Source organism: Lepidochelys olivacea, assembly GCF_965140295.1.
Source record: "Lepidochelys olivacea isolate rLepOli2 genome assembly, chromosome: 9".
Classification (NCBI taxonomy): Eukaryota; Metazoa; Chordata; order Testudines; family Cheloniidae; genus Lepidochelys; species Lepidochelys olivacea.
The window spans coordinates 53610533-53635959 of NC_140419.1; the positions used below are offsets into that span (position 1 = coordinate 53610533).

The 25427-nt window shown below is 40.6% G+C and overlaps 1 protein-coding gene across 3 annotated transcripts in view; it reads left to right on the forward strand.

Annotated features, from left to right (window-relative positions):
• The window catches only part of RYK (receptor like tyrosine kinase), a 157065-nt gene extending 132484 nt beyond the window's left edge, over positions 1-24581 (forward strand). For all 3 annotated transcript variants that reach the window (XM_084639041.1, XM_084639043.1, XM_084639042.1), the window contains 5 exons: positions 1496-1628; positions 10069-10178; positions 13873-14032; positions 22836-22972; positions 23574-24581. In XM_084639041.1, the coding sequence (XP_084495167.1) occupies positions 1496-1628; positions 10069-10178; positions 13873-14032; positions 22836-22972; positions 23574-23685 (652 nt within the window). In that variant the 3' untranslated portion in view covers positions 23686-24581. The remainder of the gene's footprint in view (positions 1-1495; positions 1629-10068; positions 10179-13872; positions 14033-22835; positions 22973-23573) is intronic.
• Positions 24582-25427: the final 846 nt, after the last annotated feature.

Genomic DNA, 25427 nt, shown 5'->3' on the forward strand with positions numbered 1-25427 from the left:
AACCCCGGCCTGCCCTCTACTCCGGGTTCCAGCCCAGGGCCCTGTGGATTGCAGCTGTCTACAGTGGCTCCTGTAACAGCTGCGTGACAGCTACAACTCCCTGGGCTATTTCCCCATGGCCTCCTCCCAACACCTTCTTTATTCTCGCCACAGTACCTTCATCCTGAGGTATGTCTGATAATGCTTGTACTTCTCAGTATTCCAGTAGTATGCCTTCTCACTCCCAGCTTCTTGTGCCTCTTGCTCCCAGCTCCTCTCTCTCACTCACACACACACACACCACAAACTGAAGTGAGCTTCTTTTTAAACCCAGATGCCCTGATTAGCCTGCCTGTCTTAATTGATTCTAACAGCTTCTTGATTGGCTGCAGGTGTTCTAATCAGCCTGTCTGCGTTAATTGTTTCCAGAAAGTTCCTGATTGTTCTGGAGCCTTCCCTGTTACCTTACCCAGGGAAAAGGGACCTACTTAACCTGGGGCTAATATATCTGCCTTCTGTCACTCTCCTATAGCCATCTGGCCTGACCCTGTCACAGTATGTATGTATGTATGCAGTGCCTAGGAAACTGGGACAGCAATCCTGGTTAGAGTCCAAAGGCATAACTAAAATACAAACACTGATGTAGTGAAGATCTGGAATGCTGAAACAGATTTTAAAAAGAAGGCTTTGGAATTTGCATCAAAAGTACTATATAAAGAAATTACTAGCGCTGGTTGAGAATTTTGTAAAAGACTTTTCCATAGTCAGTTGGGGAAAACTGAAACAAAATATTATGTGGGTAGCTTTGACCCAGATCAGAATTGTTGAACAGAACCAAAACACTTCATTTTTAAATTAGATCTGCTGTTTTGCGTGGTGCATCTTAGGAGATTCAGCCAGCCAGTAATGACACAGTAGCTTCAGCACCCATAAATCCCTGCAGCATCACAGGCAGATGAGTTTAAAATTAAGCTGACTCAGAATGAAACATTTTGATTTGGCACTTCCAACTCAGTATTTTTCAGACTTTTGTTCCATGAAAATATTCAAATGTTGACTTTTCTTCCTTGTGTAGGACAAATGTCAAAATATCATTTTCCAGCAAAATGGAAATGCCAAATTTTTGCTCAGTTCTATAAACTATGCTTATTGTAATATAATGGAATCTGTAACATGTATAGGTGCATTTTAAAGAGATGGATACATTTCCAAACTGAAGATACACTCATAGTTTGTGTAAAGAATAATCTTCAGTGGGATTTTATCTTTAATCAGCTTTGGATCATGCAAAAGTTTTTTTTCTTGATGGAAAGCTACTCAGATGTTTGCACGCATTCCTAAACATCAGCTTCAAGTTATTTGGAGATCTTGTTACTTTGTTTTGTTAAATAATCAATTGCCTTTTCTACTGTACTTCTATTTATCATTTATAGTGTGTTCTTTTGTTTAGATGACTTGCTAACTTTGATCAGATATCACCTTTCTAAAATTAGGAGTGTCTGCTCTCATGTTTCAGGAACCTGCTCCCTATCACCCATGTCTGTATAGAAGATGGGGAGAAACCCATGGTGCTGCTGCCTTTCATGAACTGGGGGAACCTTAAGCTGTTCCTGCGCCAGTGCAAGTTAGTAGAGGCCAACAATCCTCAGGTAAGAAACGGCTAATTTAAAACTTCAATGTTTTAGTTGGTAGAACTTTGTTCAGACTTTAAGATCCAGCTGTGGAGACAGTACAGGGATGACTTTTCCAGAGCTGAATGAATTGGAAAGCCTGTTCCAGAGCTGAATGAATTGAAACTTAAAAGCAGACATGGGAAGTGTATGTTTTGTGGTTCACAAGAAAAAGTAATTTTTCTGTGCATTTATCACAGGCAGTTGTTTACTCCAGTGTCTTATTAATTACAGCAACTCCCTATTTTTACTGTAAGTTGGGAGTGTTACATTAATCATTTGTTTCACTTTGCATTCTATCTGTTTTCAGATTAATATTTTACAGCTGAACATCACAGGTTCTTTTAAAATATTATGATAATTTACTTGCCTCATTTGTAGAGCAAGAACAAGAATTTCAAATATCGGAATCTAAAGTGAGGTTCTGATATCAGTAGTTAAATATCTGCCTTGTTTTCAAAAATTCTGAGCACCAAACAGCTTCCTTCCATTGCTTTGTGCATTTTCTTGCCTACATGATAACCTCAGGTCATGTGCATCTTGGAAGTGAGGCAGCACTGTGTTGTAACTCAGTCTGTCAGTGTGGCCCCATCTCCTAAGGTGTGCCTTGAAAGCAGCAGTTCTTTGTAGGATCCTTGCCTCATTCACTGTGCTCGGTGAGGTGACTCCATAGGCACCCTTTACCTCCCTGAGTGCACTCCTTACATGCTGTATGCATTTTTGTTATCTAGCCAAATAGTTTGAGTATGGGGTATGTCCTTCTTTTTCTCAGAAAAACTTTAAGAAAATATTAATGTTGCAATTTCTCATTCCACCCAGAAATGCCAAAGTTAAGACTCTACTGCAACCTGAACTCCACTTCCTAGTGTGAGCACTGCTGTAATCTTTGATTACGCAGCTGTCTACTATTTCTGACATATAATTCAGTATCACACTTCTTTTCATGCATATATAGTACATTAATAATTGTAATAGGCTTTGTATCGAACATTCACAGAACTGCACAGTGGAAGATGCTACAGAGGTATATCGTTCTAACTTTAAAAAAAAATATTTGAGAAACAAAATAGACGGTAGAATTAAATTATAATGCACGCACAAGAGGGGTTAGTTTTGCACAACTTTAACTTTTGACATTTCTTGAATTTTGATTACTTAACTATGCATGCTTAATGTTTTATTTATATTTAATGCACTTGTTATAAATTAATCATAACATTTCCATTAATAGTCTTAATTTTGAAGTTCTCTGTTAATGTTTTTTAAAAGAAAATCTTGAGGAAACTTCAGCAAATTGGAAGTGACTTAATCCTTTTATCTCTATTTCCTTTGACCTATATCATATAGGTCGGGGGGTGGGGTGGAGAGGGGAGGTGTGTGTCTGGAACTTGAACAATTTACCAAAAGTGCTTGCTTAATGTTACTAAATTAAATATAATGATGTATTAGCAATCGCTTCATGTTTTTTGAGATGGGCAGTGGGAACTGATAGCATTAAGAGAAACGCAAATGAGAAGTATACAAGCTAATTTGGGCATGGGGCCCTTTTCATAGATTCATAGATATTAAGGTCAGAAGGGACCATTATGATCATCTAGTCCGACCTCCTGCACAACGCAGCCCACAGAATCTCATCCACCCACTCCTGTGAAAAACCTCTCACCTATCTCTGAGCTATTAAAGTCCTCGAATCATAGTTTAAAGACTTCAAAGAGCAGAGAATCCTCCAGCAAGTGACCCGTGCCCCATGTTACAGAGGAAGGCGAAAAACCTCCAGGGCCTCTTCCAATCTGCCCTGGAGGAAAATTCCTTCCCCACCCCAAATATGGCGATCAGCTAAACCCTGAGCATATGGGCAAGATTCACCAGCCAGATACCCAGGGAAGAATTTTCTATAGTAACTCAGATCCCACCCCATCTAACATCCCATCACAGGCCATTGGGCCTATTTACCATGAATATTTAAAGATCAATTAATTGCCAAAATCATATTATCCCATCATACCATCTCCTCCATAAACTTATTGAGTTTAATCTTAAAGCCAGATAGGTCTTTTCCCCCACTGCTTCCCTTGGAAGGCTATTCCAAAACTTCACTCCTCTGATGGTTAGAAACCTTCATCTAATTTCAAACCCAATGACCAGTTTATATCCATTTGTTCTTGTGTCCACGTTGGTACTGATCTTAAATAATTCCTCTCCCTCTCCGGTATTTATCCCTCTGATATATTTATAGAGAGCAATCATATCTCCCCTCAACCTTCTATTAGTTAGGCTAAACAAGCCAAGCTCCTTGAGTCTCCTTTCATAAGACAGGTTTTCCATTCCTCGGATCACCTTGTAGCCCTTCTCTGTACCTGTTCCACTTTGAATTCATCCTTCTTAAACATGGGAGACCAGAACTGCACACAGTATTCCAGGTGAGGTCTCACCAGTGCCTTGTATAACGGTACTAAAACCTCCTTATCTCTACTGGAAATACCTAACCTGATGCATCCCAAGACCACATTAGCTTTTTTCACGGCCATATCACATTGGCGGCTCATAGTCATCCTATGATCAACCAATACTTCAAGGTCCTTCTCCTCCTCCGTTACTTCTAATTGATGTGTCCCCAGCTTATAACTAAAATTCTTGTTATTAATCCCTAAGTGCATAACCTTACACTTCTCACTATTAAATTTCATCCTATTACTACTATTCCAGTTTACAAGGTCATCCAAATCTTTCTGTATGATTTCCCGGTCCTTCTCTAAATTGGCAATACCTCCCAGCTTTGTATTATCCGCACTTTATTAGCACACTCCCACTTTTTGTGCCGAGGTCAGTAATAAAAAGATTAAATAAGATTGGTCCCAAAACCGATCCCTGAGGAACTCCACTGGTAACCTCCCTCCAGCCTGACAGTTCACCTTTCAGTACGACCCGCTGTAGTCTCCCTGTTAACCAATTCCTTATCCACCTTTCAGTTTTCCTATTGATCCCCATCTTTTCCAATTTAACTAATTCCCCATGTGGCACGGTATCAAATGCCTGACTGAAATCTAGGTAAATTAGATCCACTGCATTTCCTTTGTCTAAAAAATCTGTTACTTTCTCAAAGAAGGAGATCAGGTTGGTTTGGCATGATCTACCTTTTGTAAAACCATGTTGTATTTTGTCCCACTTACCATTGACTTCAATGTCCTTAACTACTTTCTCCTTCAGAATTTTTTCCAAGACCTTGCATACTACAGATGTCAAACTAACAGGCCTGTAGTTACCCGGATCACTTTTTTCCCCTTTCTTAAAACTAGGAACTATGTTAGCAATTCTCCAATCATATGGTTCAACCCCTGAGTTTACAGATTCATTAAAAATTCTTGCTAATGGGCTTGCAATTTCGTGTGCCAATTCCGTCAATATTCTTGGATGAAGATTATCTGGGCCCCCCGATTTAGTCCCATTAAGCTGTTAGAGTTTCGCTTCTACCTCAGATATGGTAATATCTACCTCCATATCCTCATTCCCATTTGTCATGCTACCATTATCCCTAAGGTCCTCTTTAGCCTTATTAGAGACTGAGGCAAAGTATTTGTTTAGATATTGGGCCATGCCTAGATTATCCTTGACCTCCACTCCATCCTCAGTTTTTAGCGATCCCACTTCTTCTTTCTTTGTTTTCTTCTTATTTATATGGCTTTGGAACCTTTACTATTGGTTTTAATTCCCTTTGCAAGGTCCAACTCTACTTGACTTTTAGCCTGTCTCACTTTATCTCTACATGTTCTGTCCTCAATAAGCTAGCTTTCCTTGCTGATCCCTCCCATCTTCCACTCCCTGTATGCTTTCTGCTTTTTCTTAATCACCTCTCTGAGATGCTTGCTCATCCAGCTTGGTCTACAACTCCTGCCTATGAATTATTTCCCCTTTCTTGGGATGCAGGTTTCCGATAGCTTCTGCAGCTTTGATTTAAAGTAATCCCAGGCCTCCTCTGCCTTTAGATCCACAAGTTCTTCAGTCCAATCCACTTCCCTAACTAATTTCCTTAATTTTTGAAAGTCAGCCCTTTTGAAATCAAAAACCCTAGTTGCAGATTTATTTTTGTTAATCCTTCCGTTCAGTTTGAACTGAATTAGGTCATGATCACTTGAACCAAGATTATCCCCTACAACCATTTCTTCTGTGAGATCCTCACTACTCACCAAAACCAAATCTAAAATGGCATCCCCGCTAGTTGGTTCAGCAACTATTTGATGAAGGAATCCATCAGCTATCGCATCTAGGAAAATCTGAGCCCTATTATTATTACTAGCGCTTGTCCTCCAGTCTATATCTGGGAAGTTAAAGTCTCCCATAATCACGCAGTTTCCATTAGTATTTACTTCATTAAAAACATTTAAAAAGGGCTCTATTCATATCCAAATTAGATCCCAGCGGTCTATAGCACACCCCAAGCACTATCCCAGAGGAGGCTCTAATAGTTTTCTTCCCCAACGTAATTTTTGCCCAAACAGACTCTGTCTTATCCATTCCATCGCTTATTTCTTTACATTCTACCTCATCATTGATATACAATGTTACTCCACCACCTTTACCTTTATTTCGGTGTTTCCTGAACAGCACATACCCTTCAATACCTGTAGTCCAGTCATGACAACTACTCCACCATGGTTCTGTTATCCCTATAATATCTGGTTTCACTTCCTGCACCAGTAGCTCTAGTTCCTCCATTTTGTTTTCTACACAAGAGAACTTACTGTCATCCGAGATGGAACATTTTAATAGTGTTTGTGCTAATGACATTTATAGTAAATGTTAAACCTGTCGATTAATCGTGGTTAACTCATGCGATTAACTAAAAAAAATTAATCGCGATTAATTGTAGTTTTTATCGCACTGTGAAACAATAGAATACCGAGTGAAATTTATTAAATATTTTGGATGTTTTCCTACATTTTCATGTATATTGTATTCTGTGTTGTTGTTGAAATCAAAGTGTATATTATTTTTATTACAAATATTTGCAGTGTAAAAGATAAAGAAATAGTATTTTTCAATTCACCTTATGCAAGAACTGTAGTGGAATCTCTTTGTTGTGAAAGTACAACTTACAAATGTAGATTTTTTTTATTTTTTTTTTTACATAACTACACTCAAAAACAAAACAATATAAAACTTCAGAGCCTACAGATCCTCTCAGTTCTACTTCTTTTTCAGCCAGTCGCTAAGACAAACAAGTTTGTTTACATTTACGGGAGATAATGCTGCCCTCCTCTTATTTACACTGTCACCAGAAAGTGAGAACAGGCATTTGCATGGCACTTTTGTAGCTGGCATTGCAAGGTATTTATGTGTCAGATATGCTAAACAAGTGGTCCCCAATCTTCCTGTGGCCAAGAGAACATTCATGCCTTCAGAAGAGTGTGGCGGGCAGCAACGCTTCTCGGCGACATTTTGGTGATGACGCTTCTCCAGTGGCCGCACTCCTCGGTGGCATTTAAGCGGCAGCTTCTCCGCCGGAAGCATTCAGCGGTGCCATTTTGGCAGCAGCTTCTCCGCCAGAAGCGCTGATCGGTGGCAGGTTCTTCGGTGGATGCGCTCCTCTCCTCTTCGTCCCTTGGCACCGGCCCTTACAGTGAGTGCACATAAATGCCCCAGCGGGTGCCGTGTTGGGGACCACTGTGCTAAACATTCAGATGCCCCTTCATGCTTCGGCCACCATTCCAGAGGACATGCTTCCATGCTGATGAAGCTCGTTTAAAAAAAAAAAAAAAAGCATTAATTAAATTTGTAACTGAACTCCTTGGGAGAGAATTGTATGTCTCCTGCTCTGCCATATATTTCATGTTATAGCAGTCTCAGATGATAACCCAGCACATGTTGTTCATTTTAAGAACACTTTCACTGCAGATTTCACAAAACACAAAGAAGGTACCAATGTGAGATTTCTAAAGATAGCTACAGCACTCAACCCAAGGTTTAAGAATTTGAAGTGCCTTCCAAAATCTGAAAGGGACGAGGTGTGGAGCATGCTTCAGAAATCTTAAAAGAGCAACACTCCGATGTGGAAACTACAGAACCCGAACCACCGAAAAAAAAAATCAACTGTCTTGTCGGTGGCATCTGAGTTAGATAATGAAAACGAACGTGCATTGGTCCACACTGTTTGGGATTGTTACCAAGCTGAACACATCATCAGCATGGACGCATGTCTGCTGGAATGGTGGTTGAAGCATGAAGGGACATATGAATCTTTAGCACATCTGGTGTGTAAATATCTTGAGACACTGGCTACAACAGTGCCATGAGAACACCTGTTCTCACTTTCAGGTGACATTGTAAACAAGAAGCAGGCAGCATTATCTCCTGCAGATGTAAACAAACTTTTTTGTCTGAGTGGTTGGCTGAACAAGAAATAGGACTGAGTGGACTTGCAGGCTCTAAAATTTTATATTGTTTTATTTTTGAATGCAGTTTTCTTTGTGTATAATTCTATCTTTGTGAGTTCAATTTTCATGATAAAGAGATTGCACTACAGTACTTGTATTAGGTGAATTGAAAAATACTATTTATTTTGGGGTTTTTTTTACATTGCAGATACAGGTATCAAAAATAAATATAAAGTGAGCACTGTACACTTCGTGTTTTAACTGTAATCAATATATTTTAAAATGTAGAAAACATCCAAAATATTTAAATAAATGGTATTGTGTTGTTGTTTAACAGTGCGATTAATTTTTTTAATCGCTTGACAGCCCTAGTAAATGTTAATTGTCTAAAACAGAAATGAAATGGAACAAAACACTTGTAAGCGGAAAATCTGAATGAAAAAGGATTTTATCAACCATAACAGACACATGCTTCTGTATTTTGTTAAGATAATTTTCCATCATACTCCTCTTAATCTTTCTCTCACAACACTGCCTGGCTTTCTCTAGATAATTGACTTGTCACTTACTTTATTTTTATGGGCTATCTGGCTCACTGAGGTCAATAAGTCATCCTTGCTTTGTACACTAAGTACCAAGCAGTCAAGGACTTTCTTCCTGTTAATTTGCAGAGGTACTGTACTGTGAGCAACTGTGGGACTATGATTGTGTCTGCTTTTGCTTTGTGGCTTGATCTCTAAATTGCAAATGTCTACAGACTGACACTGTCTCCTTCCCAGGCATCCAGATATTAGCCCGTCTGATGGAGTTTGTGTTCTGAATTTTCACATCGGACTCACTGCTCATGTGCCAAAGAAAGTCTGCAGTAAAACACTAATCCAGTTTACAGATTTCAGAGTAACAGCTGTGTTAGTCTGTATTCGCAAAAAGAAAAGGAGTAGTTGTGGCACCTTAGAGACTAACCAATTTATTTGAGCATGAGCTTTCGTGAGCTACAGCTCACTTCATCGGATGGATACTGTTTTAATCCAGTTTAATAACAGTTTATGTCCTATTGCTTTAAGGCCCTGTTAATCCAAACAGACTGTTTTCACAACTGACTTGTATTAACTAGCTCTGACAATATTTTCTTTTAATGTAAAATAAAGTAAGAAAGTGGGAAATGCTTAACACCATAAAACCTGAGTCCTCCTTTGAGAGTGCCATTCCTCCTTCACTCTTTATTCTGTCTCAGATTTTTAATGTTGCCTCAGAACTTTGCATAGAAATGGCATAACTGTTGCAGAAGTTTTGAGCTGGGCACTTGAAGCACACATCTGTGGGAAGCGGTGAATTCTGCAGTATACATAGGGCCCTGGCAATGATACAATGCTAAATCAGTGTCAGTATCCCAAAGCAGGCCAGCGGAAGTAGTAAATGTCTCAAAGCGCAGACAACATGCAGTAACATAATGTTTGCACATTATATATTACATTTTAAAATTAAACACTCCCACTACAAAGCTCCCCGTTAATTAACACTGTCAAAATTACAAAGGGATATGGAGCAAAGATGTTGAGACCTGCTGTCTTCATCAGTGGATAGGAATGATAAGTTAGAGGCTGCTGCTCCTTTTATATATTTGGTTGTGGTCTGTTCCTTGAAAACGAGTGCTACTTTTGTGAGTAATATGCAGAGAAGTGTGTAGCAGGGTGGCTGAAATTTTGATGGATCCACATACCATTTTGTCTCAGTCCATCCTTGATTTATGTGAAAAACTGGTGACAAGGAAAATGAAAGCTAGGAAATATTTCAAAGCCAATTTAGAGCTAAAAATAAGGCATTTTCAGAAATTAAGAGTTAAGTATTTGAAATAAGTATCAAGAAATACCAGGGAGCAATGATGTTGTGTCCTGGAGAACCAGTGGTTGCAGATAGTTTTTTGTAAATAAGATAAAATATGGAAATGAATGAATATTGAAATTGAGAAAAAATACCCAACATGGCAGACATTGAACTCTCTATTTGTAGGATTTTGTGATGTTAATAATTTTTCTGTGCTGTTGCAGGCAATTTCCCAGCAGGATCTTGTTCATATGGCTATTCAGATTGCCTGTGGAATGAGCTATTTAGCCAGAAGGGAGGTCATTCACAAAGACCTGGCTGCTAGAAACTGTGTGTAAGTACTGTGTCTTAAAGGACTATTATGGAGCCAGATTGTACCCTGTCTATGGTTATGGCTGAGATGTGCTTTCCATTACAAATTTGATCTTTCCCATCTCAAACCATATCCTCAGATGTTACAAATGCTGCACATGTGGTCTGTGTCTAGCAGATAGGTTTTTGTTCAGATATGAAGTGAATCAGATGAACTGTTTTTGAGATAGGATACAGAAAAATAAGTTTTAGTTGTGTTTTAAAACTCTTAATGCTTTTTTTTCCTGATCATGTCTCAAAATGTTTCTTAGACTTCAAGTTTAAAAGGACTTAGTGAGTTCTAGTGCGCTGTTGAGATGGAGCATATGAGAAGATTTTCTCTGTCACATCAGGAATATCAGAATGGTTTGTTGTTCCCTGGTAGACTTCTTAAAATGGCCAAATGATTAATGAAAATGTCAGCTTTCGTTTGAAGGAAGAGAAAAACAGGTCTCGAAGCAGTTTCCCTGTGGGAAGAGCCCTCAAAATGTAAAAGTCATGACAGAAGTTGGTGATTTTTTTTCAAATAAACAAAATGTCACAGCCTGCCCTGCTCCCCTCTACATTCCCCAAAAAGTCTGATCTGATTTCCTCTTGATTAGAAACTCAGAAAATTCAGAGTTGAGATTAAATTTAAATAAGTATTTGAAGGTATAGAAAGGGACAGTTAAGGCCCCACCCCCACCCCCCCAGCAGCATTTGTAACTCTTGGAGGATTGCTACAAGGGCAATTAAAAAAATGAGGCAACTTTGTCCATCCATAACTGACAGCTTCGCCCCTCACAGACCACAAAACCTTATGCCTTAGTCTTAACTGTATGGTGTTTGCACTGACTCCAGTTTTCTTTATGGCCATCCATACATGGTTCACCGAGAGCTACTTCAAAAATTCCTGATAAAGCAGTCATTCCTCGATCTTCATTGAAATTCCAGTTTCTATAAATAAGTAGCTTTAGACGCAGAGCTAGTATAAGCGTGGATTATGAAATTATATCACTTGGGTAAAAAGATGTCAGTGTAGTAACTAAGCACCATGCCAAGACTCCAAGACGTGTGTGAAAGCGATTATGAAACTAATGCTTTGTGGTTCACATTTTTTATACTCTACCCACAGGCTATATAAACACATATCCAGACTTGAAATGTTTGAAATCTATCTGCAGAAACCTCAAGAGCTCTTATGAGTAAAAGTTGGAGAAGATGGTAGCCTGTGGTCACTATTATACAGTATTTTTCCAGATTCAAGATGTCTAAGCCTTTTAAAAAATTGAAAGAATAACACTGGACTACCAGAAAGATCTATTAACGTTAGAAAAAATACAGGGAAGGGCAACCAAAATTAATAGGGGTATGGAACAGTTTCCGTATGAGGCGAGATTAAAAAGACAGTGTGTTCATCTTGGAAAAGAGACAACTAAGGGAAGATGTGATAGAGGTCTATAAAATCATGAATGGTGTGGAGAAAGTGAATAGGGAAGTGCTATTTACCTCTTCACATAACACAAGAATCAGGGGTCACTCAATGAAATTAATAGGCAGCAGGTTTAAAATAAACATAAGGAAGTACTACTTCACACAACATGCAGTCACCATGTGAAACTTGTTGTCAGGAGATGTTGTGAAGACCAAAAGTATAGGTGAGTTCAAAAAAGAACGTTAAATTCATGGAGGATAAGTTCATCAATGGCTATTAGCGAAGATGGTCAGGAATGCAACCCCGTGCCCTAGGTGTCCCTAAATAACTGACTGCTAGAAGCTGGGACTGGATGATGGGGCGGATCACTTGATAAAGTTATTTGTTCTGTTCATTCTCTTTGAAGCATCTGGCACTATCTGCTGTCAGAAAAGAGGATACTGGGCTTTGGGGACCATTGGTCTGACCTAGTATGGCCATTCTTATGTTCTTATGAAAGTAAAGCAAGTCATTAAGGAAGATAAATAACACTGTAGAGAAAATACATGATTTCTTTGCATTGATCTCAACCAGAGGATATTGAAAAGAGTAGGCATCTCCTCTGGTACTATCACTGTGAGATGCAAAAAAGGAGGAGCTGTAGTAACTTTAGAATGAGGTGGCTCAAACGTTAACAAATATGTACAATCTTGACTTAATATAATCTGTTATATTGGAGGGTAGCAAATGTTGCAATATCTTTAGATAGGCATAAAAGGTGATCCTCATAGTGCCTCACTTAATTACCAATATAATTGGTTGACACAAGAATTAAAAATAGAATTATAAAACAGAAACATTATGAAGTCACCTGTTTGCAACTCCATAGTCAGTGTTATGTTCTAAAGTGTATTTAATTCCTGATTTTTCTCTAAAAGCAGGTTGCCAACCTGTGTGAAGTTTAGTTTTTTGTCCTTTGAATTGAGGTGCCAAAAATCAAGTCACTTCTGAAAATTTAGGTCGCTGTGTTCAATTCTGGTCACTATATCTCAAAAGGATAAAACAGAAATAGATGTAGTTCAGAGGCATGTGATGTGATATTAAAGGCATTGAATATCTCCCATATGAAGAGATATTGAAAAGTTTGGGACTGCTTATGTTAAGTGGAGATGGATAAGAGGCTATGTGACAGGTATGCTCAGTAATAAATGGTGTAGAGAAGATAAATCAAGAATTTTTACTTATCCTTCCTCATAAGAATAATAGGATATTCAATTAAATTGAAAGGCAAATTTAAAATTGATAAAAGGAAATTTAAACAAAGCGTAGTTAGTTTGTGGATCTCATTTCCATAAGACACTGGTTCTCAAATGTTTTTACTGGTGACTCCTTTCACAAAGCAAGCCTCTGAGTGCGGACCCCCCCCCCTTTATAAATTAAAAACACTTTTTATATATTTAACACCATTATAAAAGCTGGAGGCAAAGTGGGGTTTGGGGTGGAGGCTGTTAGCTCGCACCCCCCAGGTAATAACCTTGTGACCCCCTGAGGGGTCCCGACCCCCAGTTTGAGAACCACTACCATAAAATGTCGAGCGTAGCAGGATTTGCAAAAGGATTAGACGCGTAGGTGGATTATCAGAATATCCACAGTTAAAGGATTTTTAAAAAAGTTTGGAAGGAATACAAATCCTCATGTTAAAGAGTGTAAATTAGCCTGCAAGTGAAGAAACTTTGCCTCTGTAAGGAGGTTATTCCATAAATGTCTGCTTCAGGCTTTCTTGCATTTTTTCTGAAGCATCTCATACAGACAATGGTCAGAGGCACAATACCTATTAGATGGAACCTTTGTTTCATCAGATATGAGAAATCCTAAATTACTATCCTGTAAAATCGGTCTGCAAGGAAGCAAGAAGGGAATTGGGAAAGTTGGTTGTTACAGGGACAGAGAAAGTTGTTTGAGTATTTTAACTGGACATTTCCCCATTTTAAAACAATTGGTTTTATTTTATGTCTGAGACTTCTGACTTTCTATTGCTCATCTTTTCGTAGCCAAAAAAAATTTTGAAATCTCTTTATCCTGAAGTTAACTGATACGTACTTAGTGGTAACTGCAGCATAGCAGTATCGTGATCTGGGAAAATGTTAGGCTTTAAAACATTGATAACAAATGATCAAGCTCATCTGTGAAATCCTATATATACAATATTTTTTAAGATGCACTAACATAACTATAAATAGTTCATATGTTGCATAACTAAATGCTTTTATTGTCTTTTAATCAGCATTGATGATGCACTTCAGGTCAAAATTACAGACAATGCACTATCCCGAGACCTATTCCCCATGGATTATCATTGTCTGGGAGATAATGAAAACAGGCCAGTGCGGTGGATGGCTCTTGAAAGCTTGGTTAACAATGAATTTTCCAGCGCTAGTGATGTGGTAAGTTATAATTTACATTCTCTAAAACAATATATAGTTCTACAGGTTTCTTCCTTTAAATGCCTTTTTCACACAGTTTATTCATGGAAAAAAGGAGTTAATTGACAGTGCTGATGACTGAAGTTTTCTGTGCATAACATTCATACCCAGAACAGCAGCTGTACCTGCTTCCACCACGCACTGCCATGCCTATGGTATCCAGCCCTAACATAGAGGGATCACCTTTTGGGCGACAGGATTGTTCACTCCTTTTCCATTGTGTTTTGGCACCTTTGAGATTGCCAGCAAAAGTATCAAGTGTAGTAGTGTGTTTGACGCAGACACCTGTCGCCTAAAATAGGAGAGGGAATACATTCTGTATACCACTAAACTATTATGAAATGTTACTGACATTTGGTCACTGCTACCCTTTAATAGCCTGGCTTCTATCTAGAGACCTACAGATGAGCAGAGGACTTGCTGATTAAATCCTGAAACTTTCTGAACAGTTCACCTGATTTCAAGAACTGGCGTTTTCATGAATTCTATGTTTTCTGTGAATGTAAGATGTACTGTCCCTTCCAGCCCTGATTGTAGTGTCCAGTGGTAATTATGACACTGCTTTTCTTGGCTTGTCTTCTCAGAATGGAAGTGTGTGACACCTACAACAGAATAATTTTAGCACACAGGAGCAGTACTGAAAAGTAAGCTTGAATGTTTCTTGAGCACATTACCCTGATGGCCTTCAGCTTGTCATACAGCTGTTGGTAATCTTAATGGTTCAGAATTTATATACTGTACAAACCCTTGCATTTCGCATTCCCACTTCCTTGAGACACATTACTTGTGAATTTAATGCATAGGGCATTTAGTGTATATTAGTGTTCTTTTTACACTAAACATCTTCAATACATTCATCACATAGAGCAAGCTATTAAATTGTTGCTCTTATCCCCCAACACAACTGTCCAGTCTGTAAATCCTTGGCATATAGACCATACCATGTATTAAAGAAATTCTCCTTACCAGTTTGAGATCAAATTGCTCTTTTCAGTCTGCCCTGGGTTTCTTATTGAACGTCCTATTCTGAGAAGTGAAAAGGAGCTCTTATGCAATGCTAAGTAACATTCACTCCTATTGATACTGGTGGTTGCCGAGTGCTGATCAGCTTGCAGGATCAATGCCTTACACATTTTCCTTCGTTAAGACTTTCAACAACCAGAGATATTGGAAAGAACTGTTTTTTCAACAACCAATAGTAAGAGCGACTGTGGAGAATCTTAGTTAAGATTGGGTGCAGTAGTTTGAGCACTAGCCAGTGATAAACGACACAGCCATGTGATCTGGTTTTCCTGCCATAGAGTAATTTCCATTTAATGATGTCACCTTTACAGTTTTGATGCAGTGAGGTGTTGTGCATTTTTTGAAACCTCATGTCCCATCTATTTTAGAAGTCTTCTCAAATTTTCTAACTGCGTGTGTACATAACTCGTATTCCATTGAAGTTTCCCATTCTCTTGCATATTGCCATAGTTCCTATGTTAGTAAACAAGACTTTGAAAAAGGGTCGGCTCTACTTCAGGGTTATTTCTATATTAGCATAAAAATATAGTTCTTCTAAAGTCTTCTTGTTTTGTAATTTGAGTAGATTATCATCTGAAATAGCCTGCATTGGCTGGAGTTGCTGTATTCAGTGGAATCAGTACAATGTATCCATTTCATCTTCAATATTAAACCTTCACTAGTGTGAACGTGTTCTGTGAAGATCAGACTAGAGGTAAAATTTTCAAGTGTAAGTGACTTTAGTATCTGTGTCCTAAACTTTCTATGGGACTTGGGCACTTAAATCACTTAAGCAATCTTGAAATTTTACCCTGGACTAGTGAAGTGCTCTCGGTTAGGAGATACCATGAGCCATGGTGAACATAAAATAGTGCATGTCTTGCCACTTTTGTTGTCATGGATGTGTACATGTGTATCATTTCTAATATATAAAAAAGCCCATTGAAGCTACATGGTTTATACTCACCCCTAGCCACTTGAACACTGTACTTATCAGCTCCACCACTTCTGTTGAGCCCCTTCCCTGGAACTCCCCAGTCTACAAACACTCCTTTTTATCACTGCTGAAAAATAACAGGGTAGTTAATGAATTTCCTGGCATTGACAGAATTAGAGGCTTATTCTCAGGGGGTGTGAAGAATAATTATAACGGCGCCTTCGAGGCTGAAGTCTGTCCAACAAAATCTGTAATAGAGCAAGGAGATCAGAGTGTAGTAGGGTCTTCTCAGAGCTCCTACAGATTTAAATGTACCCCTTTAACATCCAATACATAAATGTTTTGCACTATACAGAATAAATGCAGATACATTTTAACATACGGTAGATCATGTTAATAATAAATTGATAGTACTATAGCTAACTACTAGAATACTATAATACTATAATATACTATGTACTATAATATAATCAACATTCCTTCATCATTTTAGGAACATGAAAAGAAAGTCCTATTCACCCTAACTAACTTCCCTCTTAATGTTTACCTTAGTCCTGTTTTACTATACCCTTCTGTCTGCTCCTCCAAAAACAAATGTTGGGTATCAACTGCATGTAATACATTATACATAGTGGTGTCTGTTGTACACTTTTAGGTTTTGTCTGCACTGAGAAAAAGGAATCAGTGCTTTAACAGTTGAAATATAGTTCAGACACGTTATGCTGAACATGCTTTAGCTGTTTTTCTTTCCCATGGCTTAGCTGATTTTTTTAAATGGTTCCTACAAGGTTTTTTCTCATCCACAGCAGTCAGCCAAAGAGTTTAAAAAATATAGTTAATCAGGAGCCATGTATTTATACTGTTTTCTTTCCAAGATAGATGGGGTCTTTTTCCTTTTATGTGAATTTTCTGAAACAATATAGTTATAAAATGGGAAACAACTACGTTGTCACTGTATAAAGTAGTTCTACTTAAATTACCTGTTTACGCAGTTTCCTAAATTTTCTGCTTATTTCAAAACTCTCAACAGCATCCATTGACTATCAATCCTTTTGTATTTTTTAAAACCCTGGGTTTACATCCCTTGGCAGTTTTTTGGGCTCCCAGGTCTCAAGCTGCAGAACTGTTTCATTGCTGTTTAGAGTTCTGGGCTAAGGCTGGAGCCCTGGGCTCTAGGACCCTCTGAGGTGGGAGGATCCCAGAACTCAGGCTCCAGTCTGAGCCCAGAAGTCTACATGGCAGTGAAACAGCCCCATGAGTCCAAGTTGCTGAAGGCTGAGCTGTGTGAACCCCTGAGACACAGAGAACCTGGTGAGAGAAAATTGAGGCAGAGAGTGCCTACAGTGCCATGTATGGTCAGAAGGGGGCACTTCAGGGCTGGCATGCCCTGTGATATGTCCGCTGAGCAACATACAAAGTTAGTAACTAAGGGTATGTCTACCCTACGAAATGAGGTTGATTTTATAGAAGTCGATCTTTAGAAAGCGATTTTATGCAGTCGATTGTGTATGTCCCCACTAAGCGCATTAAGTTGACGGAGTGCGTCCTTGATACCATGGCTAGCATTGACTCATGGAGCGGTGCACTGTTGGTAGCTATCCTGCAATCTCTGCTGCCCATTGGAATTCTGGGTTAAGGTCCCAATGTCTGATGGGGCAAAAACATTGTCATGGGTGGTTTTGGGTACATGTCGTCAGTCTCCCCTCCCTCCGTGAAAGCAACGGCAGACAATTCTTTCGCACCTTTTTTCCTGGGTTACCCGTGCAGACGCCATAGCACGGCAAGCATGGAGCCTGTTCAGCTCAGCGCTGCTGTTGTGAGCATTGTAAACACCTTCCGCATTATCCTGCAATATGTGCAGAACCTGGATAGGAGCCACCAGCACGAGGACAATTGTGAGGAGGACATGTACACAGACGTTCCTGAAAGCACGGGATGTGGCAGTTGGGACATCATGGTGGCCGTGGGCAGGTTGATACAGTAGGACACTGATTCTGGGCCCAGCAAACAAGCACAGGCTCGTGGGACCACATAGTGTTCCCAGTGGCTGCGAAACTTTCACATGCGTAAGGCCACTTTCCTGGAACTTTGTGACTTGCTTTCCCCCGCCCTGAAGTGCAGGAATACCAAGATGAGAGCTGCCCTGACAGTTGAGAAGCAAGTGGCAATAGCCCTGTGGAAGTTTGCAACGCCTGACTGCTACCAGTCAGTCGGGAATCAATTTGTAGTGGGCAAATCTGCTATGGGGGCTGCTGTGATTTAAGTAGCCAATGCAATTATTGAGCTGCTGCTATCAAGGGTAGTGACTCTGGGAAATGTGCAGGTCATAGTGGATGGCTTTGCTGCAATGGGCTTCCCTAACTGTCGTGGGGCAATAGAGGGAACGCATATCCCTATCTTGGCACCTGACCACCTTGCCAACCAGTACATAAACCGCAAGGGGTACTTCTCAATCGTGCTGCAAGCACTGGTGGATTACAAGGGACATTTCACTGACATCAGCGTGGGATGGCCGGGAAAGGTGCATGACACTCTCATGTTTAGGAACTCCGCGCTGTTTGAACAGCTGCAAGAAGGGACTTACTTCCCAGACCAGAAAATTACTGTTGGGGATGTTGAAATGCCAATATTCAGAGTAGCAGCCGTGTTAGTCTGTATTCGCAAAAAGAAAAGGAGTACTTGTGGCACCTTAGAGACTAACCAATTTATTTGAGCATAAGCTTTCGTGAGCTACAGCTCACTTCATCGGATGCAGTTAGTGGAAAATACAGTGAGGAGATTTATATGCACACAGAACATGAAAAAATGGGTGTTTATCATGCACACTGTAAGGAGAGTGATCACTTAAGATGAGCTATTACAGCAGGAGAATGGGGGGGCGGGGAGAAAACCCTTTGTAGTGATAATCAAGGAGGGCCATTTCCAGCAGTTAACAAGAAAGTCTGAGGAAGGGGGGGGGGAGGAATAAACAAGGGGAAATAGTTTTACTTTGTGTAATGACTGAGTCATTACACAAAGTAAAACTATTTCCCCTTGTTTATTCCCCCCCCTCCTCAGACGTTCTTCATTACACAAAGTAAAACTATTTCCCCTTGTTTATCCCCCCCCCCCCACGTTCTTGTTAACGGCTGGAAATGGCCCACCTTGATTATCACTACAAAGGGTTTTCTCCCCCCCCACCCCACTCTCCTGCTGGTAATAGCTCATCTTAAGTGATCACTCTCCTTACAGTGTGCATGATAAACACACATTTTTCATGTTCTGTGTGTATATAAATCTCCTCACTGTATTTTCCACTGACTGCATCCGATGAAGTGAGCTGTAAAAAGCTTATGCTCAAATAAATTGGTTAGTCTCTAAGGTGCCACAAGTACTCCTTTTCTTTTTGAAATGCCAATAGTTATCCTTGGGGACCCAGCCTACCCCTTGCTCCTATGGCTCATGAAGCCATACACAGGCAGCCTGTACAGTAGTCAGGAGCTGTTCAACTATAGGCTGAGCAAGTGCAGAATGGTGGTAGAATGTGCCTTTGGACATTTAAAAGCTCGCTGGCACTGTTTGCTGACTAGGTCAAACCTCAGCGCAACCAACATTCCCATTGTTATTGCTGCTTGCTGTGTGCTCCATAATATTTGTGAGAGTAAGGAGGAGACGTTTATGGCGGGGTGGGAAATTGAGGTTGGCGGCTGATTTTGAGCAGCCAGACAGCAGGGCGATTAGAAGAGCACAGCTAGGCGCGCTGCGCATCAGAAAGGCTTTGAAAACCAGTTTCATGACTGGCCAGGCTACGGTGTGACAGTTGTGTGTGTTTCTCTGTGATGCAAACCTGCCCCTTGGTTGATTTTAATTCTTTGTAAGCCAACCACCCTTTCGATCACAGCTGGCGAAGGAAATAAAGTCACTATTGTTTTGAAACGATGCATTCTTTCTTTATTAATTAAAAAAAAAGTGAGATAACTGACAAGGTAGCCCGGGTGAGGTAGGGGAGGAAGAAAGAAGAAGGCCACATTGCTTATTATAGCCACACTACAAATCAAAACTGTTTGAATGACAGCCTTCTGTTGCTTGGGCCATTCTCTGGAGTGGAGTGTCTGGGTGCCCAGAGCCTCCCGCTCCACGTTCTTGGGCGTCTGGGTGAGGAGGATATGGAACTTGGGGAGGAGGGCAGTCAGTTATATAGTGGATGCAGCGGCGGTCTATGCTCTCGTTGCCTTTCCACCAGCTCCACCAGACATCATGTCTGTTTGCTCCCCCATTAGCCTCAGCATCGCCTCCTGCGTCGTCTGATGGCACTCACTTAATGCTTTCCTGGCCTCTGTCACTGAATGCCTCCATGCATTCAGCTGTGCCCTGTCAGTGCGGGAGGACTGCATGAGCTCGGAAAATATGTCATTGCGAGTGTGGTTTTTTTGCCTTCTAATCTGCGATAACCTCAGGGATGGAGATGATAGGGGGAGCATAGAAACATTTGCACCTGCGGAGGGATAAAAAGGGAGAATAAAATTTAAGATGATACATTTCTGAGAAGAAAAGGGAGAACCTTTCACAGTGAATCAAGCAATTCACAACAGACAGTGCATGTGCTTTAGGTACAAGGTCGCATTTTGCCTTTTATATTGAGCGCCTCCTGGTATGGTGACACATCACACATGGCTGGGCAACAGAATTCGGTTTCCAGGAAGCCATGGTAAGCCAAAGGTACGTAGGGTTGGCTTCTTCCGCCTTCATATCATGTGGGAATTGTTTCAAACTGCAGCACCCTCCTTTCCCATAACCAGCAATGCTGGTTGGGTTTGCCATTTAAACGGAGGGGCTGAGGTTTTGGGGTGGATGTGCAGCACACCCCTCCGCCCACCCCACCGCGTGGCTATTCTCTGGGATGACCCCTTTTACCCAAGCGCAAACAGCCCAGCATGAATGGGGTCCTTTTACTGTTCCCTTACAAAAATTCCCCTATTTCAACCAGGTGACCATGAATGATATCACTCTCCTGAGGCTAACACAGAAAGATATAGACTGAATGTTGCTTGAATACGACCAAAACCCAGGACCATTCGCTGCCATATTTTGTGCTGCAATGATTCCAGAATACTTCCTACTGGCTTGGCGTGGTAAAGTGTCCTGCCGTGGAGGATGAAATAAGGCAGCCCTCCTCAGAAACCTTCTGCAAAGGCTTTCAGAGTAGCTCCAGAAGAGCTTCATGGAGATGTCCCTGGAGGATTCCCACTCCATCCCCAGACACATTAACAGACTTTTCCAGTAGCTGTACTGGCCACGAATGCATCCCAATTCTTCAGGGCAAATCAAACATTAAACACAATTGCTTTTAAACCCTGTAGTATAGTTACAAATGTACACTCACCAGAGGTGTCTTCTCTGGCTTCAGGGTCCTGGAACCCATCTTGGGAGGGTATTGGCTCCAGGGTGATGAAAAGGTCCTGGCTGCCAGGGAGAACAGATTCTCCGCTTATTTGCTGCGCATTCTCCTTCTCCTCATCCACAAAATCCTCCTCCCTGTTGTGTGAGACTCCCCCCTTGCAGGTATCCACGGACAGTGGTGGGGTAGTGGTAGGGTCCCGTCCCCCCCCAGAATGCCATGCAGCTGATCATAGAAGCGGCATGTATGGGGCTCTGACACAGAGAGACCATTTGCCTCCTTTGTCTTTTGGTAGGCTTGCCTGTGCTCCTTAACTTTCACGCAGTACTGCTGTGTGTCCCTGTTGTACCCTCTCTCCACCATGCCCTGTACGATTTTGGCATATATAATTGCATTTCTTCTTTTTGATCGGAGTTCGGCCTGCACAGATTCTTCTCCCCATACAGTAATCAGATGCAGTGTCTTCCATTCAGTCCATGCTGGAGCTTCTTTGTGATTCTGGGACTGCATGGTCACCTGTGCTGCTGAGCTTGCCACGCTGACCAAACAGGAAAGGAAATTCAAAATTTCCCCGGGGCTTTTCCTGTGTACCTGGCTAGTGCATCGGAGTTGAAAGTGCTGTCCAGAGCAGTCACATTGGAGCACTCTGGGATAGCTCCTGGAGGCCAATTCTGTCGAATTATGTCTGCACTACCCCAAATTCGACCCAGCAAGGTCGATTTTAGCGCTACTCTCCTCTCCGGGGAGGCGTACAGCAGTCGATTTTAAGAGCCCTTTAGGTCAGCGGAACGGTGTTGGTTGTGTAGACGCATTTGCTTATAAAATCGACCTAAAGCGGCTGAATGCAACCTAACCTCATAGTGTAGACCAGGGCTAACTCACCAAACCTGTTGTGAGGATTGGTTTGCACAGTGTTGTGAAGATCTAAAGTCCTGTATAAATGTAATTGTTTGTTGCATTCTCTACAAAGTAAACTCTATTGTACATTGTTACTTAAACTTAGTGTTTTTAAGGGTTGTAAAATCTTCAGATCAAATACTTTATAGAAAAGCAGCATTTTATTATCCTATATACATTTTGTGATTTTGTATTTGTGTGTTTAAAAGCTTGGTGCTGTCAGAGCTATCTGTTACTGTTGAAAATTAGAACCAGTTCTTTTTTCTAAGGTTGTTATTCCTGTTTAAATGTTCAGTGATGTAAATGAGAAAAGTCACTTTCCTATCTTGGGAGAAAAATTATAGTAGCACCGCATTTAACATGGAAGGACAGGAGTTGCCCATTTATAAAGCTCTCTTATCTTCCTTATCAAAAATATGAGGAACACACACTAAGTTTAAATAGTTGTTTAGTGTGCATGACAAATTTTGTGAGGGAACTGAAGCTGGCAGACTCCCCAAACCCTACTGTACTGCTAACTTGCTGCTGCATAAAACACTTTTTTTTTCTAGTGGGCATTTGGAGTAACACTGTGGGAGCTGATGACTTTGGGGCAGACTCCATATGTGGATATTGACCCTTTTGAGATGGCTGCATATCTAAAGGATGGATACAGAATAGCTCAACCAATCAACTGCCCTGATGAACTGTAAGTGTGGACTTATTAGGAGAGGGGAGGGAGAGTGGTTTTTATTCCACTTTTCAGGAAACCTTTTTTAAATTCAGAGCAAGCAGAGAATGCTACTTCTACAGATAAAGGAAGTCTCAATTCAGTCATCCTGACCTGGTTGTGTTAAATGTTCATTTGAAAAAAGAAAAAAAAAGCATAATTTAAAGGGCATACTCAGAAATTTTTCAAGTGGAATAAGTAAAGGGAACCAGTATTTTTCTTCCAGGCTACCTTCCTTTTCTCAGCCTGCCTTCTTCTGTCTTCCCAAAATTCCATTTCTCTGTAGCCTCCTACAGAAATTCTTTAAATAGTGTTTTTAAAGCGTTTTAATTGCCATTATCAGATTATCCTAATACTGCTCCTGGCTGCCTTTGACTTGTCTGTCTCTTGACAAACCAGATCAGCACCTCCACTAGTAGTACCTTTGCTGGTCACTCCAGATATGCTACTTCTGGAAAAACAATAGGGAAAAAGAATCCTTGCTGGTGGTCGGATCTCTCTTTACTCAAGTTCATGACACTTGTGTGTGTCATGATTAGCTGTCGTCTTCTGATGTCTCCCCTTTGTTTTTTGTCTTCAGGTTTGCTGTGATGGCCTGTTGTTGGGCCCTAGATCCTGAGGAAAGACCCAAGTTCCAGCAGCTAGTGCAGTGTCTAACGGAATTCCATGCAGCTCTGGGAGCCTATGTCTGAAGCTTCAGGCATGGATTCCATATGCTACTTGAGAAGGGACAGTGCATACACTTCCAGCGCCATGCATCACTTGGACGTACTCTCACACTACGTGTATAAAGCAACGCCAGTGGGAGAAAGCACTTCTTCCAAAACACTGTGCCTTAGAATGCTTTCGTAGTCTGACTTTTTTGTAAGATCTCTTGATGTTGAATATTTTCTAGATATCACTTTTGCTAAGTTAAATTGAGACTGTTTTATTTGCCAGCAGATTTTCTAAAATATAGCGATAGTGAACTTGAACACAAGAGTTGGATGGACTTCTGCACTGTTACAACAGACACAAAGTTGGTTTTTTAAAGGTTGTTTTAGAGCTGGTAGGAAAAGGGGGAAATTATGCAAACAACATTGCAGAAACTTTTCCCATTTAGAAACTGAAGTTTTCTGACCAGCTCTAGTGCTTGATCTTGTATGTATCTGGAATAGCTTTTTAGTATCAGCTGCTTTTCTTTTGAGACGATGGCACAAAAACGTTGGGTCCATAAGTGGCATCTTATTTTTTAACCCATTGATCATCAACAATTCTTGGAAAAGCTGGTCTTCCAGATGCAATATCCCTTTTCTAAGACAATAAGCAATTATGTAAAAGTGATTCCAGTTTACCTCATACAGAGAGTGGTAAGGATGGGACTGAATGGAGCCTGTTCTTTTAAATGAAAGCCTGACATGATTTGAGATAGTTCAAAATGCTAAGTAGAGGCCTTCAGAGAAGCGCCAAAGCAGCCCTTATTTGGGTGCCTTTCACCTCAGATTTCTAGATTGCATTTTCTCTTGCTGAAAAGGTACTGGTTGTTTTTAGGGTTTTTATGGCCTGAAATGGGCTTAAATACATAAATATATATTTGTAAAGACACACACTTGCAGAGTAAAGAATGTTTTTCTATTATAATGATTGTGAAAATTTAATCCCTAACACTGGCTAGTGTATCAAGTTTGCAGGTTTTGAAATATATCTTTATTAGGACCAGTTGAAGTAGTTCTGTGGCCCACTGTGAAGGCATTAGATGGCACCTCCCTTGACTGCAAAGCCCAAAGATTCAACATGTATTTTTATCTTACCCATCCCCATTTCCATAGACTTCTATGCCACCTCACAGGGGGAGGGGATGGGGATGGGGGTGTTCCATCCTGTCAGTGAGTTGAAAGTAACATCCAGAATATAAGTATGGCTTATAGGGAAATGGAGGGTGGAGGTTTCCATTGATTCAGCTTGAGGCTAACAGAGGAGAATTTTTACTTTTTCATGAGATTCAAGTTGCCTCCATTAGACTGCTCAGGTAGCATGAAGCAGCCTATACTTCAGATCATACAGCACATAAGCACAACCAGCAAAGCATCCCACTAGTTTCACTCAATCTTTAGGATGAGAGCCCCACACCCTGAGGTTCCCTGTAGCTGCGTGGCCATGGTATGGTATCAGAATGGTACCTGATGGTTATTGACACGAAGGTTTAGAAGTCTTTGACTTATAAGGACAAGACATTAGACTTGGCTATTATATGTGCAAATTAAAAATTAGAGCAGCCTTTCTCAAACTTCTGAAATCTGAGTCCCCTTTCAGGAAAATAAAACCAGTCTCTCCCCTGCTGCATTAGGGCAGTATTGGGGAAGAGTTTGCGATGCCACTGTATGTATACCCCTTTCCTCCCCCAGCTGTGCCTTCATACTTTGTACAAAGAAAAGGAGTACTTGTGGCACCTTAG